The sequence below is a fragment of the Alosa sapidissima genome, chromosome 9, assembly GCF_018492685.1.
Source record: "Alosa sapidissima isolate fAloSap1 chromosome 9, fAloSap1.pri, whole genome shotgun sequence".
Classification (NCBI taxonomy): Eukaryota; Metazoa; Chordata; class Actinopteri; order Clupeiformes; family Clupeidae; genus Alosa; species Alosa sapidissima.
This window is the reverse complement of record NC_055965.1, coordinates 28,988,761-29,008,677: the sequence shown is the minus strand read 5'-3', so window position 1 is coordinate 29,008,677 and position 19,917 is coordinate 28,988,761. Positions and strand designations below refer to the sequence as shown.

Here is a 19,917-nt window from a genome sequence, read left to right as displayed (position 1 = left end):
CCACAAACAGAAACCAATAGTTATTCCACTGCCCACTACACATTGTTATCACATATACCTAGACCCACTGTCATTATTTAAACGTTTGTGATCATTAATTAACTCTTACATACTCACCATTCCTGACCTGTCATGCGACAATATGACATCACGGGAGTGCCTAACCATTTCGCGCGTGGTGGTCGCGGCTCTAGCTGCAATATTCTCCTAAACAGAGGTGTTGCTGTTTGTTGCTGTTGTGAAAAGGCTATCGCTACCTACTTTACACCGTAGAAGAAGCAATGAAGCCGCTCTAGTTGCCATGGTGAATCTGTGATCGGTGGCGGGGTCTATTTGAGGGAGCCGTGAGCGCGCACTTATCCAGGATAGGTTTCACCTGACTTGTTGAATCCGTGTCTGCTCATCCTGGCTTGGTCTTTGTGCAACCAATTAAGCCTGTACGCTCTTGTTTTGGATTCATTGAGCGCAGCTCAGTAACTTATCCCAGATGTCTTAATTCTGCTTTTGTGCAATAGGCCCCTGGATTCTGACATGTACGGGGTAAGTTCATAACGCAAACATGGCAGTCGTCTACACATATTCCCCCCCCTTCCACTGCCAAAAGTTGACATGTGAATACATTGTGCCAATCATGTGGTATGTTCTGAATACATCGTGCCAGTCGTGTTGTGATCTCGCAGCTGGAGCGAGGTTGGTGTGTCCTGATTTGTGGAGCATTGTGCAAGTGCAGTTTTACCCGAAATGGATGCCCGATAAGTGCCCAAAACACGTTGCAATATGGCCACGGAGTGGAGGGACTTGCCTAAAAGGACTTTGCCTATAGCCTCTCATCCACTGAGACAAAGTTGTTGAGCTGAAGTGCTCCTTCAGTGGCAGGCTGATCTACCCCAACAGTTCCACTCAGAGACATAAAAGGTATTTTTTTACCAGCAGCCATCGGACTCTAAAAGCTCTCCACTCTGTCATTATGTAAATCTGATATTTTATTTATTCTTATTTCATTGTCCTGGTGGTGTGTACTGTTCCCTTCCCAATATGTCCCTCGGGATAAATAAAGTATTTATTATCTTTAACCCTTAAAGGTGTAGGTTTTTGAACATTCTAAGTTCCGCAACAATTGAAGGTTCTAAAATTCTATGTTGAATTCAATGAACCCAGATATTCTTTAGAATGTTAATTTCTCAACATTCCGTACTCCTTTAAGGGTTAAGTGTGCCTCTAGAGGAGAACCATAGATATTAGAAAGCTAGATGCTACATTGTCGTCGAGTTATATTAGGTGGCAGACGTGACCAAGGTCGCCATATTGCTGGGGGCCAACACCTTACTGTCTATGAACAACACTTGCCGGCAATCAGAGACACCTGTCAGATTTCCAATCAGAGACACCTGTTTCTCTATTGGCCTCCAGTGATTGTTGCCCCCACCATAATGTAGGTGATATACAGATGTTCTGGAGCCCAATGCAGTATCTAGCTTTTTAATATCTAAGGGGAGAACTGCAAACTGTAAAGGCATGCCTGTGTAGAGAGTACTGAAGAGTGTCCCTAGTGGCAAGCAGGGAAACTGCAAAGGCATGCCTGTGTAGAGAGTGTTGAAGAGTGCCCCTAGTGGCAAACGGAAACTGCAAAGGCATGCCAGTGTAGAGAGAGCTGAAGAGTGTCCCTAGTGGCAAACAGGGAAACTGCAAAGGCATGCCAGTGTAGAGAGTGCTTACAAGTGCCCCTAGAGGCAAACAGGGAAACTGCAAAGACCAGCAGCATTAACATGGCACGTGTTGAAGACCTTGGAGAGGCTAGTTGTCAGCCATTTTTTTTTTTATATACATTGTTGGTAACCAATTAGAAAAGCTCTGCAAAGTCAACAGTCTATCTCATCTCTAATTCATACAAATGACACACAAACTACAAATGGCCTTTATTTTGAAACAAAGACAAATGAAAGACATGATCATCGCAGATGAAATATTGTATATCCGGTGCTATGATGGTGTTTATGTATGTTTACATTACATTTATTAGTTTTAACACAAATGCTATATTATCTCAATCACCATAATCATCATGTTCTATTTCCCATACTGTACATCTCTCCCTGTCTACACATCAGGTCCACCACACACTGTGTGTGACACACACACACACACACACACACACACACTGACCCCCAGTAAGTTATTTTCCTTCACATTTTGATTTGGAGGACGGAATAGGACACAAGAAAGGAAGGAATGGATGGAGGTTTGACCAGTAAGAGAAATGAGAAGAAGCTGTGGTGTTTACTGACCGTGACTTTCAAGAACCAGCTTATGGCAAAGATAGCAAGACGCAACTGTTAACTGTAGTAATTAGTTATAGTGGAATAAATTCACATTTACTGTTGTGTTGTCATAAACGCCTCATCAAAGTACACTAACATACACATGCACACATGTACATGCTTATACACAGAAACACAAGGCATACGACACATGCCATATATACACTGTATGGACAGTTAGAGGGATGACCAATAGAGAGGAAAAGTGTGACCTGGAACACGTTTATTTTCATTCATGCAGTACATGCTGTATAACTATACCTAGAGGAGAAATGAATGAATGGAGAGGAAAGAATCAACATTCTTGACAAGATCAGTTGTTTTGCTGTTGATAGTATCAACACAACTTAATGATACAGAACAAGTCCGGCCAGGACATGACAAGAGAATAAAACTCAACTGTAAGCTCCTTTGTTTACTAAATATGAGTTGTTTGCACTATACAATTTATCTTGAGGTTTGGAGGTATCTGTATATAACATTTGTATGTAATGTTTGTATGGAGTCCTATTTGTGGCACTATTTATAGCAGTTTAATGTAGGAGCAGAATGGTGATCTCAGTGCCTATTTCCAACCGTTGATCCATGTATTCGGCCCAGAGTTGAATATTTGCCAAGTTATGGTTTGCTGAATATGGTATTGAATAAAAATGTTAGCTTCTTTTGACCACTACTTTTGAAAACTGGTTGAACAAGTAAATATCTAAACACTTATGAACTGAAAGCATTTCCTGTTAGTTATTTTCCACCTGCATCCCCTAGCCCACATCCCTACTCGTTTGGTTGGCCACCTCGGTCACTTACATGCACACCTCCTCAAAACACACTAACATACCATGCACAAACACAGAAACACAAGATACATAGAGTAAATGAATGCCCTACATACACTTACATTAATTTAGAGGGAAGTCCAAGAGAGAGGAAGAGTGAGACCTGAATTCTGACATCGGTGTTATTTTCATTCATGCAGTACATGCTGTATAACTATACCTATGAGGAGAAATTAATGAATGGAGAGGAAAGAATCAACATTCATGACAAGATCAGTTGTTTTGCTGTTGATAGTATCAACACAACTTCACCTGATACAGAACAAGTCCGGCCAGTTCTCTCCAGGGAGCGTCTGAAACTCAAGGACAGGACAAGAGAATAAAACTCAACTGTAAGCTCCTTTGTTTACTAAATATGACTTGTATGCACTATACAATTTCTTTTGAGGTTTGGAGGTTTCTGTATGTAGCATTTGTAATGTTTGTATGGAGTCCTATTTGTGGCCCTAATAGCAGTTTAAGTAAGAGCAGAATGACGATCTCAGTGCCCCTTTTATGGTATATTAAGGTGTTTACTCTGCCTGAAGAAGCTTGCACATAGAGTAAAAAAACTTGTTTGCAAAAACTTGAGTGTGCAGATTTTCTTTTTTTTTCTTTACTTTTCATGGTATATTAAGGCAAAATTGTGGTTCAGACTGAAGAACTGCCCCTCTGACACTGTGATCAGCAGCACCTGAGCGCCACAGGGAACTGTGCTCTCTCCAGTCCTGTTCACCCTGTACACATCTGACTTCTGCTACAACACCGAGTCATGCCACATGCAGAAGTTTTCTGATGATACTGCAATTGTGGGGTGTATCAGGGACGAGCAAGAGGAGGAGTACAGGAGCCTGGTGGAGGACTTTGTGCAGTGGTGCAAACTCAATCACCTTCAACTAAATACTTCAAAGACCAAGGAGATGGTGGTGGATTTCCGCAGGTCTAAGCCCGCTCTGCTACCAGTCTCCATTGATGGGGTCAATGTGGAGGTGGTAAGCACCTACAAGTATCTGGGTCTCCACCTGGACAATAAACTGGACTGGTCAGCCAACACTGATGCACTCTACAAGAAAGGACAGAGCAGGCTGTACTTCCTGAGGAGGCTGCGGTCTTTCAATGTGTGCAGCAAGCTCCTCAGGATGTTCTATCAGTCTGTTGTGGCCAGCGCCCTCTTCTATGCAGTGGTATGCTGGGGAGGAAGCACAAAGAAGAAGGATGCTGGGCGACTTGACAGGCTGGTAAGGAAGGCTGGCTCTGTAGTTGGAGCTGAACTGGAGTGCATCACTTCAATATCTGACAAAAGGACCCTAAACAAACTCATCAACATCTTGGACAATGAATGTCACCCGCTCTACAGCACTATCAAAAACCAAAAGAGCTTGATCAGCTGGAGACTTCGCTCACTGCCATGCACAATTGAAAGGCTGAGGAAGTAATTTGTTCCTAGGGCCATTGAACTGTACAATGCCTCACTAAAGGGAAGAGGAGAGATAGACTTCTCTGCTTAGTCTGTCTGCCTCTCCACCCTCTCCATGTCCATGTTTTTTGAGTACTGACTGCCCACTACTGCTTACTACTGTTTTACTGTTTTACTATTGTACACAGCCTAATGTTTTCACTACTGTTTTACTGCTACACTGTTTTTCATGCTATATTAGCACACATGATCAATGGCTGCGGCCAGGCTTCTGATACAATACTGAATGAATGAATGGCTATAACCATATTACCTCAACCTGTTCTTGCACTGAAATAGTTTTTTATTTTACCTTGTCTATATTATACTTTACTCTCCTATTTGTCTATATTATTTTTGCTTATATTTATGCTGGTCTCTAGACCTTACTCTTGCACTGTTGGACTAATGTTGGACTACTTTTTGCACCTTCACCATGACACTCACTCTCTTGAGCACCTTGCCAGGCACACATAACTAAGGACTATGGTTGGACTACTGTTTGCACCTTCACCATGACACTCACTCACTCCCTTTAGCACCCCACCAGTCCCGGCCCTGTCACTACAAGCGTCTTATGCTTGATCACCCTTGAGCACATTGGACTTTCTTAATTTAACTTATATAGTGTATTTAGTATTTAGTTTTGTTAGTTTTCTTATCTTTCTTATCTTCTACTGTCTTTATTGTACAGTGGAGTTTAGTTATATGTTTATACTTATACTTATGTTTACCATTTCTGCTGTAAGTGCATGTAGTGTGTTATGTCTGTATGCTACTGAGACCCTTGAATTTCCCCTTGAGGATCAATAAAGTATCTATCTATCTATTTATCTATCTAGTTCTATAGAAGATAAATACATGAATGGAGACAGAACAGAAGACAGAAGTCCAGCCAGTTCTCTACATGGAGCGTCTGAGACAAACAACTGTTTTGATAGATTCTGGACTATATATATGAGATGAGAGAAAGAAAGAGTCACACATTCATGACAAGGTCAGTAATTCTAGGCATTTCACTTTTGATTGTATGGACAGGACTAGACTAGCCTTTCACTTGGAAGGTTGTATCAGAACATTCTACCGGTAGTTTGAATTTTGTTTATTTTGTGTAAATTTTAAGGTATTGTACCAAAACAGTTCAAGCATGCTGTTGTACAGCTTCTGATCAATAAACCCAATATTGATATATCCGTCCTTTCAAACACCTCAAATGTTCGGAAAAGCTTGGATGGATACTCAAGATTAAGTGCATATGTCAACCCAAGCAATAAGCAGCATGCTTTGGCCAGATTTCCCTCAATGATGATTCCTACTGCATCCGGCTCATGACAGACATTGATGCTCATATTCTTCACTTTCAGGTCCTTAGGAACAGTGGTCTCTGCAACCCCCTTAGAAAAGAAAGTAATTAAGACACTCATTTGTTGATGAAAATCAAATACTCCACCTCTACCTGCCAAATGCTGGTTCAGTCAGTTCACATTCACAGTCAGCACAATTTAAACAATTTTGGGGGCAGCCGTGGCCTACTGGTTAGCGCTTTGGACTTGTATCCAGAGGGTTGCCGGTTCAAACCCCGACCAGTAGGAACGGCTGAAGTGCCCTTGAGCAAGGCACCTCCCCGAGCACCGCTGTAGCAGGCAGCTCACTGCGTTGGGATTAGTGTGTGCTTCACCTCACTGTGTGTTCATTGTGTGCTGAGTGTGTTTCACTAATTCACAGATTGGGATAAATGCAGAGACCAAATTTCCCTCACAGGATCAAAAGAGTATATATACTTTCATAAACCCGTTCACCAAACTGACCCAAACCTGCTTTGAAACAATACTTACACAGTAATCAGAGATGAGCTTCTGTCCACTCTCTCCCATATACTCGAAGAGGCATCTTAGAGTGACATCTCTCTTCCTCACTGCAGTGGCACTTGAGTCCTAGTTAATAGAACAATAATGAATAAATTATGTTTGTTGCGCAGATAAATGAAAGACGAGGTTTGTTAAGGGATGTAGCTTCTGGGTGTTATCTTGAAATGTGAGATCTTACAAGGCAAGGCATGGCTGTGTCCAAAGGTCCCATGACACAGTATATAATGCTTTAAAATGTCACTGGTACCACAGTGCTGAATATTTACAGGGCCATCCTATCTGTCAATGGGGATAAAACTAGTTAGAGTTAGCTATCTCAAGCCTTTTGAATACAAGCCAGAAAGCCCTTTAAAACATACACTTAAAATACAAGTGAAGATTATCCTGGTGAACAAGACAAGATCATGATTAACTTTAATGCAACACCAATACACAGAATAATGGCCCTTTGTAATGTTAAATTACATTAAAAATCCTGTCCTCCTGGTCCTTCCGTAAGCAAAGTGTCTCTCCTTGTAGGCTACACAAACCATAATGACAGAGCTCCACCATGTCGGTAGATTACGCCACATAGTCAACTCTTAATACGAGATGATAGCACGTCTATGCTAGCGATTAGCTAACTAGCCAGCGATTAGCTAACTATGCTAACATTAGCTTTCTACAAGTAGCCTAAGCTTTGTCTCCTGTAAATGGCAGGCCTATTATTATACACAATGATGGCTTACATTAGAACAATAACCATGCTTGTCTAGCTTATTTAGCCTACATTGGTAAGCATGCAGCAGTGCAACATTTATTTATTTACCATGAGTTAATAAAGTTGGAGAGGCTCTGCAATGTAGGCTAAGTTTAATTGTTTATTTGCATTACACTGTTCCTTATGTGACGTGTATTTGCTTTAAACTGTTCCTTAAAGGAGCGATTTGTAGGATTGTCTTACTAAGGATACCTCCACTGATGAAGGTAGAGTGTAGGATTGTCTTACTAAGGATACCTCCACTGATGAAGGTAGAGTGAATTTCTCTCACTGAGCTGAGCTGTTAATGACCTTTTCCAATATGCTAACAGTGAAATGGTCAACGTACTTTACAGGTAATTTCAGATTTTTCTTCAATTGTTTTCCCAGGTACACCATCAACTTCATCCTCCATTCATGAGGAAGAAGCTGACATTGGATTTTATGGTACAGTGGTGTTTTTGCTTATGTTATGTAAGTGATAAATTACACTGGATAAAATAGCTCTACTTGTCTTGTACAAATGGTGTAATGTCGCAGCAGGAAGGCTAGCCTAGCAAAAAATGTTTATGTTAACTACCTACCTGACGGCCCATACTGCTTGTAACAAACTAGAACAGTTAGCGCAACTTTTTTTCCCTAACAGACGGAATATGGTTACATACTGTAATATGTTTATTAACTGGATAAGGAAGACGCAGCTGTTCCAGAATCACTGTTTATCGTATTTAATGACATAACAATGCTATAGCTTTGTAATAGGTTTTGATGAAAGTGGCATAGCTTCTCTGATATACTAACTATTCGACCGTGGTAATCTATTTACCAAATGGGGGTTAGGAAAACCACACGATAAATTCTGTGCATCAAAGCAGACTGGAACATTCATGTCTAGCAGTATTCATGCACGCCAGCTGTTTACTGTCTTTAAAGCACCAGGTACAGTACGTCTGTCTAATTCTCAAACAGCAGAATGCTTAAATGCTATGTTAAGCTACAAGTAGGCCTAGGTCAATGTATAACATTAGCTTGGGATGTTTTTACAGTAAGCATTGGTAGTAGCTGCATCCCTTCTAAATATCAAAATATGGAAATGCTAACATATCTTTTCTTTCTCCCTCAAGGTGCTTTGCTTAAATTTCTCAGCCCTCAGCCTTACTAAGGATACCTCCACTGATGAAGGTAGAGTGAATTTCTCTCACTGAGCTGAGCTGTTAATGACCTTTTCCAATACGCTAACAGTGAAATGGTCAACGTACTTTACAGGTAATTTCAGATTTTTCTTCAATTAATTCCCCAGGTACACCATCAACTTCATCCTCCATTCATGAGGAAGAAGCTGACATTGGATTTTATGGTACAGTGGTGTTTTTGCTTATGGTCAAAATGTTCAAAACTAATGCACAGTATATGCAACAGCAGTATTTGCACTGTCAAAATTTTGTATTTATATAAAGTGTGGGTGAACTTAAACTGTATGGCTATGCTGTGGTTGCTGGAGGCTGTGCGGTGGGGGGGGGGGTTGCTCCATGTCCATTTTGCTTGGGGCCCCCAAATTCCTTGAAACGGCCCTGAAGCCATTACTTCAATTCATCGTGTTTCCTTACTCTCTGACAACATATGGTGATTTTTGTAATGGTTACAGTTTATTTTCCATTATTTCCTACATAGACTATTGGTCCTTTAAGTTGCATGACACATTGCTAACCATGGTGCTAACATTATTTTAAAATGCAAGCCTACAGTATAACACCCCCAATTATCACCAAATAAACTCCTGGAACAGATGAAAGTGAAGGATTTTCCCGGGCTTGTTCTTCCATTACTGCAGGTGAGCGGGTCGTGTCATTTTACACCTGATATAAACTTTTAAAATGAGTTTTGGAAAATCAATTTGTGTTGAAGTCCAATTAAATTAATTTTCTTATAGAAAATATTAAGTTACGGAAATATTCACAGTTTTTACTTATTGGTAACTCAAAAAAATCAATAAAAAAAATAAATGAATATATTGCAGTAAATATAGTTTTAAAAATGAAGTCATATGGACAATAGCGCTGAACGACTTTTTACAGTGTGGCATTCTGATCCTTCTTGATCTAACAGCGGCATTTGACACAGTAGATCACAATATATTAATTTCTCGCCTGGAGCCTTGTGGCTATTAAAGGTAATGCCCCTTGAGTGGTTCAGATCTGATCTAGCTGACGGAGAGTCTGTATCCTCCTCAGCACCTCTCCCTTGTGGAGTCCCCTAGGGGTCTATCCTTGGGCCAATTCTATTCCCAATATATATGCCACTGAAACAAAAAGGTTCCCACTTGTTTAAAGGTCTCTTAGACTGTCTTAAAGACATCGATGGCAATTAACACTGAACCACGCCCCTCGTTAGCCACCGGACCTCTCCAGCTCCTCCTGCAGGTCAAACTGCAACAATATGCCTACTGCTCAAGAGCACCATACAGGCAGAGGGAGGAAGAGGCGTAACGCTTCACGGCACGGCAAAGCCGGGGCGTCACAATATGCGTCAAGCCGTTCTGGAGATATAATGCGCAAAGCATGAGATATGGCTGTGACTTTTATTTTGACACACAGGAAATACTTAAACAGGATATGTAGTTCAGGGAGAGCCAGATTGTATGCTAAGAAGCTGAGACAGTTGGATGCACAGGTGACACCTGTGCCAGTGTTCTGATTAGCCCGGGAACTACTCTGGGAGCTTAATGAGCGCAGCTGGCTTTAGGCCATTATGACATCAAAGCCTCCATTCAAGTCTATGGGGGGAAAATGAGCTTTTTAACATTTGTAATCCCCTATTTCTCAAAACATATAAACATTTAAACAAATCTGAAATAATAACTCTATTATTTCCTCCAGACCTACACAACGGTTATTTCAACATGTCTGTACGTTAAGCGGTTAGAGTCACATTCATTCTTGAAAAGGTAAAAAGAAAGGGTTATAATAAGAAGAAGCCAGGAGATTTCAAGATAGTGGATTCCATCCACTATAAATATACACTCTTAAAATGAATGTGTTGAAAACAACACAACAACACACGGCTGTGTGCAACAAAGCACCAAACAAGCACACTCTGATGGAGGGTGAGTTAATTCACAGATATAGTACACATCATCACATCATACCTGTCCCCACACCCCCTCTTTTCTTCTCTGGTGCATTGTGCCTCATTGTCTGTATGAAAAGATTTGACATGTATGTCAATTTAAGACATACATGTACCACTTCTGTTATTAAGTGACATTCGTTTTTTGTCATAACAAGTTAGGGTTAGATTTAGGGTTCAGATTAGGGGTTAGGATTAGGGTTAGGGTTCATATGTCATGAAAGTTTCAGGTATTGAATGAAAGTTTCAACCACAAACCCCATTTTTCTTGACAGCAGTATGTTGTACATAACAACGGTCTGTTATACAGAATTATCAGACGTCTGAACATTGGGGAGACCCATTCAAGTAAATGGAGCATTTTACAGCATTATGAAGAGCTGTATAATATCTATGTAATATTACTGTAAGTGTAAAGGAATGTATTAACTCCACAGAGGTATACGTTTATCTAGTTTATTGTGTCTCTTTATGTAACCAGACCAAAGACACGTAGACCTCCATCTCCAGTGCCTAGCTGTGTGTGAAGAGTGATCAGTCCATGGGTGATATTCCCAACTTCAGCAGTGAACCAGTTCCATCAGGTCTAAAGTGAGTAGTCATCAGTCTGTAGACATGCCAGCCACATGCAATTCTACAGACACATGTAACAGAGGTGGTAATTTGTCTGCCGCTCACATCCCTCAAACCCGCCACGGCGCCACCTCAACACACATCGGCATGGGAGTCGAACGCTCTAGCCACTGAGCTAAAAGCCCAGGCTTCCATCTCAGTGGTTAGAAGCGTTCTTAAGGTTAGGGGTCTGAGGATTTACACGTGCAACTAGCATGTTAGCTCAGTTCACCTCCGTTACACACACACACACACACACATCCATGGGAGGGAGAGAGATTAATTCTACAGTGAAACATGTTGTGTGTGAAGGAAAGTAATTCCTCCACAGTTGAATGAGTTTATGTAGTTCAATTTATTATGTGTGTCTCGTTATGTAATCAGACCAGAGACACACAGACCTCCATCTCCAGTGCCCAGCTGTGTGTCCATGAAGAGTGATCAGTCCATGGGTGATAATCCCAACTTCAGCAGTGAACCAGTTCCATCAGGTCTAAAGTGAGTAGTCATCAGCCTGTAGTTTTTTATGAAACAGCTATTTAGACATGTCAGTGCAATTATCAAACTGATCTCACAGAAGTATGTAAGTCTATCGACAAACGCAAATCTCATGTTGTTGATGGAAGGAGGACTGTGCGCGTGAACATTCAAAAAAGGGTTGTGTCGTCGATAGATTGATCGAGTCTTAAATTCAAAATACTGTCGCTGGGAAAACAAGTGGCAAAGTTATTCTTGGTAGTGTGTGTATAAACTGTCTTCTAAATAAACTTTCAGCACACAATGTTGCCAATGTCTCGTTTTAAATTATAAGAACCTAATTACACTGTCAACGAAGTGTGGAGCTCTTGTTGGCCTTGTAGATGGGTTGAAAAAAGTTATTTATGTATAGTTTGAGAGATGCCTTGTTGCTAGCACTAACAGTGCTATGGAAGCATCGGTAAAACCTGGCTAAGTTCGGAATGCTTTGGGTCTGTATAGGGTCACCCCTTGTCCATGACTCTAGCTCAGGGGTCTCCTCATCAGTCTGTAGACATGCCCGCCACATGCAATTCTACAGTACAGACACACACACATCCACACATCCAGGGGCGGACCTGAACACTTTGAGGCCCAAGGCAAAGGATCCCGAGGCCCCTCCGAGCACAGGGCCTTTTTTTAACGATTTCAACTCGCTCTGCATCTCTTACAGTGTCTGGCCATAACGCAGGGTCGTCACTGATAACTGTAGTGCTAGGTATCGTGTTAGGGCTACTCACGTTACTGGTTTCGTTTGCACCCAAAGCTTCTGCTACTGAAATGGTGTCCGTAGCAGCACCACCAGCACCAGTGCGGACTTCGGCAGTGACATTGACTTGTCCCTCACGACTGTTTCACTTAGATCAACATCATAATCATCATCATCATCAGTAGAAGAATATGTAGTGCAAGTTTGAGTTGCCGGTGGTGGTGCATCGCTGCTGCTGCAGCTAGCATTAGCTACACCACCCAGCTCAGCAGATGTTGTTGCATCACTATCCAAATTACTTTCTTCCGTGGAAGAATTCTTCGACTGGAAGATGTTGGTTAATTTATGCAATTTCTTTCTAAATTCTTCCTCCTCCCTTTTTCTTTTATCACTTCCACTCTGGAAACGTTTCATGGCTGCTATCAATCGCTCAACTCCACACCTCACCAAGACCTCGTTCAGACTAGCTAGTTGCTTCTATGGTGACAGGAAGTGAACCTGCAGTCATTTGATTTTATGATGAGTTTATGAGCAATCATGAGGCAATTTTTTTTTTAAATCCTTATTATGGATTAGAATATATTGTTTGGATGCGGTGATCATTTATTTAAAAAAAAAAAAAAAAAAAAAAAACAAATACGAAATACGATACGGGGATGACGAGGCCCCCTGGTGGCCAAGGTCCCAGGCAATTGCCTGACCATGCCTTCAGGTTCCGGTTCCGGCGCCGACGAGAGAGGCAGCCTGTCGAGGTAGCTCCATGTCTTTGTGTTTTTCTTACCGTCTTTTGTTTACTTTTTACTTTTTTTTTTTTGGATTACGCACTTTGAGGAGTGTTTTCATTCTATCCTATGGATATGGATCTATTACAATGCTCCAGCGGCAACAAACTTGTGTACACAAGGAACAGTGCCGGCCCGAGCCTTTTGGGGGCCCTAAGCAGAATTTGATTTGGGGGCCCCCTCCCACAACGCAGAGTCACCTGTGCTTGGCGATAATTGACAACTTCACACTATAATGTCATATTATAAATTAATACAGTGAGGTTATGTATTAATACAGTGACTGATTATGAACTACTGTCCCCCTGGACACAGATGCATAAGGACTCGGTAGGCTCATTCAGTAATCCATCCTTGCTCTCATGCCAAAAATGTTTTGGGGCTCCGCTCTAGACTTCTGGCCCCATGTGCTTGGTAAACCAATGTATTAGTTGTTATTTACACCAACCCCGTCACCTTTTAATCTTAGAGGGTACTAATTTATTTATTATTTACAGATTTATTTAAAACAATTTAATACAACAGCATTTGTATTTGTTGTAAACAAGTACATCCGTTTAATGACTTGTTTTTCAACAGATTTGCAGAACAGATCCGCAAATGTGCATTAAATGAGCAATCTTCAACTACAAAATAAAACCAAAATAGACAAACATTAATAATCAAAAATAAAATGTCCCAAAAAATAGATACTTATTCCTACTTCGTTCCTGGCTTTCAGGTAACTGCAACTCTGCAGTGGACAAACCTGCAATGATTAAATAAATACATAAATAAATAAAACAAAAACTATGTTAAATGTGTCATGTCATATTAACAGGCTACAGTATGTAACCATTTGCCATCAAGAAAACCTCACCTTCTGTGTCATCAGCCATGGAGGCAGACACTTGATGAGGTAGAGTTAGGTAGAGATAGAGATGTGCTCCAAAGTATTTCAACAGTGTCTCTGAAAAAAAATATATATTGCATAAGTGCATATTTGATCGAGCAGAATGAGTTTATTTTGCTATCATTACTTACACTCATCAACAAGCAATTCCACATGTAACAATTCATATTCTATTGGCAAATGAGGCATAATCAAAAGTATACTTAATTGCAGTATGGTGAACGCTTAACATGGTGATCTACTGCAGCCTAAATATTAGGGTAGCACCGCTACATCACTTGCCACTATCTTAATCAAATGTAAGTCTATTTTCATCACAGAAGTCTCCCCACCCAACATGGTATATTTTCTCAAACACTACCATCTCTCTCCAAAGATCTTAGAGCAGAGCGCACATACTGTTCCATCTTTGCCTATGAAGCTGGAACGTTACCGATGCCCAGAGTCGCGCTAGTCAGTGGGTTGGGGTTGGGACTGGGAGCCTGGGCTTAGCCTGCTGTTGCTATCAGACTTACCACTATGTCACATATTATAGAACAGTAATAAACTATCAACACTTTCAGGTGCGAAATCAGAAACAATCCCTCTGTGGTAAATTTGCCTTCAGCTACAGTACGTTTTCATGTAGCTACTGTAGTGCTAATGTCCACTTCAGTCAGCTATCGATAGCTAACTTTAATTTACAACATAAGCCCACCTATGGCTAGGGTACATGCTTGATTAAACATCCAAAACAATCCCAATATCCTTGACATCTGAAATACACCTAGATAAATATATATTAATGGGAGACATTTCTCTGTTGATGGCGGGGATTTAGCTCTGGTGATGGCTTATATTAGATCATGACAGCTAGCTAGCTGCCTCAAGCACAAAACATACTGTAAATAATATCATGCAAACATACCTGTATCTTGCTCGTTTTTCTCCTCCTCTGTCATTTTCTTCTTACTGTTTTCGGCACCAGAGGGATACGTCCTTTTTTGTGGCTTTTCTTAACATTACCGTCTCTTCCAATTTTTTAACTTGATGCAGTGTCTGCACGAATTGTCTATGCACCGGAGGTGTCTAGTTTATGCGCGTGACTCAAAGGCTGGCAGACACAGTAGAGGTAGGCAGGCATATTGATCATGAAATCAGAATTTTTATTAATTGTTTCATTTATTCATTCATTGATGTCACTTGTTTACGTTATTTATTATGTAAAAAAAAAAAGAAAGAAACTCGATTGGGGGCCCCCTGGTGGCCAGGGGGCCCCAAGCAGCCGCTTAGTTCGCTTATGCCTCGGGCCGGCCCTGACAAGGAATCAGCTGCTTGCAATACGACGGAATGCTGGTAGGGTTCACGTAAACATCCCGGAGGAGCTGTGGTGCTTTCGGGGGTGCAGAGCGGGAGTTAAAGTGAGGACGAGGCGTCAGGAGAAGAAGTGGCAACACAAGCCCTCAGTTCCTTAGATGGTTATGAGAAACGTGAACTCACTGGCCAACAAGACTGACGAACTGGCTGCCCTGGTAAGAAATCAGAAGCTGTACAGGGATTGTAGTTTGTTATGCTTTACGGAGACGTGGCTAACAAGCCATATCCCCCCAGCTAACGTTGAGCTGCCCGGCTTCAGTGTGGCTCGTTTGGACAGAGACAATAAACTTTCTGGCAAAAAGAAGGGAGGCGGACTGGTGCTATACATAAACAATAGATGGTGCAATCCCGGACATGTTACAGTGAAGGAGACTGTTTGCTGTAAGGATGTGGAATTACTAGCGGTCAGTCTACGACCATACTACATGCCGAGGGAGTTCTACCACACCATTGTTGTTTGTGTCTACGTGCCGCCTCAAGCCCCCCCGGACACAGCGTGTGACGTCATTCACTCTACAGTCGCTAGGCTCCAAACTCAGCACAGTGATGCCTTCTTTGTGATCTCTGGTGACTTCAACCACATTACACTGGATTCCACCCTCACAAACTTTTACCAGTTTGTTGACTGCCCAACTAGGAAAAACAGGACAATAGATCTCATGTATGCAAACGTGAGGGATGCTTACAGTGCCACCCCCCTTCCCCCACTGGGGAAGTCGGACCATAACCTCATTCATTTGCAGCCAATGTACAAGCCAAAAGTTCAGAGGCTACCAGTTGCCACGCGCACCTTCAGGAAGTGGACGCCGGAAGCGGATGAGGCTTGAGAGACTGCTTTGAGTCCACTGACTGGAGTGTGCTACTGAATGGAGAGGACTTAGAGGAGGTCACACATTGCACTACTGACTATCTGAACTTCTGTATGGACATTGTTGTTCCCACAAGGACTGTACGCTGCTTTCCAAATAACAAGCCTTGGATAACCAGTAATGTCAAGACCCTTCTCAATAGGAAAAAGATGGCGTTTAAGGAGGGGGACATGGCAGAGCTGAGGCGAGTACAGGGGGAACTCAAGAATAAGCTGAAAGAGGCAAAGGAGGACTACAGAAGGAAGATGGAACAGAAGCTGCAAGATAACAACATGAAGGAGGTGTGGGACTGTATGAAATCTATCACTGGCCTTAAGAAGAGCAGCAGCTCTGTGGAGGGAGACCTGGACAGGGCGAACCAGCTGAACCACTTTTACAACAGGTTCGATTGCCCATCCCCCACCCCACCTCATTACCAGTGCAACACTCACCCCCACCATCACTGGATATTGCACCCCTCCCCCACATGGCGACTACGAACAACGAGGTAACAACGGCCTCAGTCAACAGCCATCAGACACACAGACCCCAGATGCTGCCCCCCTCCCCCCTCCATCATCACTGCTGATCAGGCTATCGCACCTCTCCCCCACATGGTGACCACGAGTAGTGCGGCAAGAGGTGGTAGCTCCCCATTAGGGAGGTGGGGTAGTGCACTAGGACTTTGTGGCGCAGCCTAAGCTTTTGTCCTTAATGGCATTTTTTTCTCTTACATTACTTTTACTTTTATACTTTAAGTAGTTTTGAAACCATTACTTTTACACTTGAGTAAAAAGCTTGAGTTGATACTTCAACTTCTACAGAAGTCTTTTTAAACCCTAGCATCTATACTTCTACCTAAGTAATGAATGTGAATACTTTTGACACCTCCGCCTACGAGACAACTTCTTATTTTTAACCACCCATATCTGACTGTATATTTGTGGTATATCTATATTTACCCACCACAATGGCTGGTAAATTGACCAAATTCAACATTGACTATTTTATTTTGTTATGTTGTTCTGCAGACTTGCTAAATGCACACTGTCAGAGAAGTCCTGTGGAATTGTGGCTACTGTTCTACAGTCACCAAACTCCCTGATAGAGCTGGACCTGAACTACAATGACCTGAGAGATTCTGGAGTTCAGCTTCTCTCTAAGGGACTGTCTAGTCCCCACTGCAAACTGCAAACATTGAGGTTGGTAGATAGATAGATAGAAAGATAGATAGATAGATACTTTATTGATCCCCAGGGGAAATTCAAGGTCTCAGTAGCATACAGACATCACACACACACTCACTAACAGCAGAAAAAAGTAATTAAAAGTATATAATATAAAAAACACAACTAAGCAATAAGGACAGTAGAAGATAAAGAATATACTAAATATACTAAAATACAAATTATACTAAATAATAAATAACAAATTCTAAAAACAGTATCCACATAGTGGGTGATTAATCAAGAGGTGCTTGCAATGACTGAGGCAGGGACTGAGCCTGTGATTCTCTGTGCATAGTAAGGAAAGGTATGATGCAGACTGCAAATATAAAGGTTCCTTGTATACTATATTATCATAAAGTTACTCATTTACTATTTTAAATGTGCCATTTAAAACAGTAAATGCCATTAGACAGGTTAATATTCGCCATGCACTATTTAGCATGGAAGCACAGCAAACAGTGTTTGAATGAAGGAATATTATTACTTGCTTTGATGTAACATATCTGTCAGCAAATTTAAATGCATCAGAGAAATGGTAGAAATAGTAAACAGTCTTAAAAATTGCTCTCCATTCCATTTATCCATCTCTGTAATATTTTATCTTTTGTCCTGTTGTTATGCAGACTTGCTAAATGCAAACTCTTAGAGAAGTCCTGTGGAATTGTGGCTACTGTTCTACAGTCACCAAACTCCCTGATAGAGCTGGACCTGAGTCATAATGACCTGAGAGATTCTGGAGTTCAGCTTCTCTCTAAGGGACTGTCTAGTCCCCACTGCAAACTGCAGACATTAAGGTTGGTGTAAGGCCATGCATTTCCTGATATTTTGTATTTGTTTGTTTCCTTAATTGTTATTGTTAGTAATATGCTATGGTGACAGTGAAACAATAATATATGCAAGTTGTTCAGCTGAAGAATTTATATGACATTACAGATAAACCTCAGCCATCATTTTCAGATACATGTAAGCCGGTACCAGTCAACAAGGGCAATATTGGCTGATGGCGAAGTTAGGCCAATATATATTGTTCAATGCACCCCTACAATTTAGCTACATCATACCTAGCACTACATCGTAGTAAAATCTATGAGGTGTGTGTGCATGTGTGCTTGTGTGCGTACGTGCCTGCCTGCGTGCATGTGTGTGTGTTTGTGGTGTTTGACCAGTGTACACATGAATGATTTCTGCACTGTTGGTGAAATGTCTCTTGATTGTGACTGTGTAAACACTATATCTTCCATCTATTCATGTTATCTTTTGTTGCTCTTATGGAGGCTTGCTGACTGTAAGCTCACAGATAAATTGGGTGAGATTGTGGCATCAGTTCTACAGTCACCAAACTCCCTGCTACAGCTGAACTTCAGTAACAATGACCCGGGGGATTCTGGAGTGCAGCTTCTCTCTAAAGGACTGTCAAGTTCCAACAGCATACTGCAGATATTAAGGTTGGAATAAGGCCATGCACTCATTTCCTGATATTTGTTTTATTTGTTTGTTTAATTAGGCAAATATTGGCAGACACCGTTGTTAGGACAATATGCCATTCATTAGATCCCTACAATTAGATCCCTACAAGTTATCCACATTACATCTTATTAAACCTTTTAGATTTGTGTGTTTGTGTGTGTGTGTGTTCTATGTCATTACAGAAGAATAATGTCTCCTGATTATGATGACTATTGTTACGGCCGGCTCAGAGGCCGCAACATAAAATGAAGACGGAAATCAGAGTTTATCAAAAATAGAGAATTTTATTTCAATAAATAATCATTCGGATTAATGCCACATTCACACCAGATCCATAGTGTGTACATTCCATCACAGCTGTGGCATGGTTGTGTGTGTGTGTGTGTGTGTGTGTGTGTGTGTGTGTGTGTGTGTGTGTGTGTGTGTGTGTGTGACGCCTAGCAGACAATGGGGTGTAAATGCTATTGGAGTTGGTGTCTCTGTCTATGTCTGTGTAAGAATAAGCAAAGTGAGACGCGTTGATGCTCTACCTGACATGGAACCTGATAAGAAATGGTAAACCAAACTCAAAATAACAAAATTGAGTGATGAGAAAAGTAGAAATTTAATTACAAATGTAAATACACTATAATATAGTCCCCGTCATTATTGTTATAAGCAACACTGTCGTCACAACCACAAATGTAGCCTACATGCGCACAGTTGGGAGATTACTCTCCACCTCTAGCACATCCTTGTCTTCCTCTTCATCCAGAACCTACCTATCCTACATGTCCATGTGGTCCTTGAGGTCATGTTTGCCAATTATCTGGAGCTCATCAGCAGTTGGCTGCTTCCAACCCAGTTGTCTACATATTTTCACAATTTCTATCTAGGGGGGGGTGCTTTCGTGATACCTCCCTGAAATGACTTGTTACAGGTTGGGATGTCTGATTTATCCATTTCTGTAATATTTCTGTAATAATCTTTTCTCATGTGGTTTTACAGGCTTGCTGAATGCACACTTACAGAGAAGTCCTTTGTAAGTGTGGCTTCTGTTCTACAGTCATCAAACTCCCTGATAGAGCTGGACCTGAGTCACAATGACCTGAGAGATTCTGGAGTTCAGCTTGTCTCTAAGGGACTGACTAGTCCCCACTGCAAACTGCAGACATTAAGGTTGGTGTAACGCCATGCATTTACTGACA

The 19,917-nt window shown here is 41.4% G+C and overlaps 2 protein-coding genes across 30 annotated transcripts in view; both read left to right on the top strand.

The window, feature by feature from the left end:
• The window catches only part of LOC121719407 (NACHT, LRR and PYD domains-containing protein 3-like), an 851,137-nt gene that overhangs the window by 614,892 nt on the left and 216,328 nt on the right, over positions 1-19,917 (top strand). The window contains exons 2-3 of one of the 4 annotated variants that reach the window (XM_042105004.1): positions 10,801-10,910; positions 11,316-11,429. In XM_042105004.1, the coding sequence (XP_041960938.1) occupies positions 10,861-10,910; positions 11,316-11,429 (164 nt within the window). In that variant the 5' untranslated portion in view covers positions 10,801-10,860. Of the gene's footprint in view, positions 1-10,800; positions 10,911-11,315; positions 11,430-19,917 lie in introns of those variants that run through there. The other 3 variants (XM_042105005.1, XM_042105008.1, XM_042105006.1) reach the window with 3 other exon arrangements.
• LOC121719377 (NACHT, LRR and PYD domains-containing protein 12-like) overlaps positions 1-19,917 on the top strand; it is a 732,803-nt gene that overhangs the window by 623,751 nt on the left and 89,135 nt on the right. For 21 of the 26 annotated variants that reach the window (XM_042104896.1, XM_042104891.1, XM_042104899.1 and 18 more), the window contains 3 exons: positions 17,066-17,236; positions 17,887-18,057; positions 19,718-19,888. The exons of 1 other annotated variant lie outside the window; for it this stretch is intronic. In XM_042104896.1, coding sequence (XP_041960830.1) covers positions 17,066-17,236; positions 17,887-18,057; positions 19,718-19,888 — 513 coding nt within the window. The remainder of the gene's footprint in view (positions 1-17,065; positions 17,237-17,886; positions 18,058-19,717; positions 19,889-19,917) is intronic. 4 more of the 26 variants (XM_042104894.1, XM_042104904.1, XM_042104908.1 and 1 more) reach the window with 2 other exon arrangements.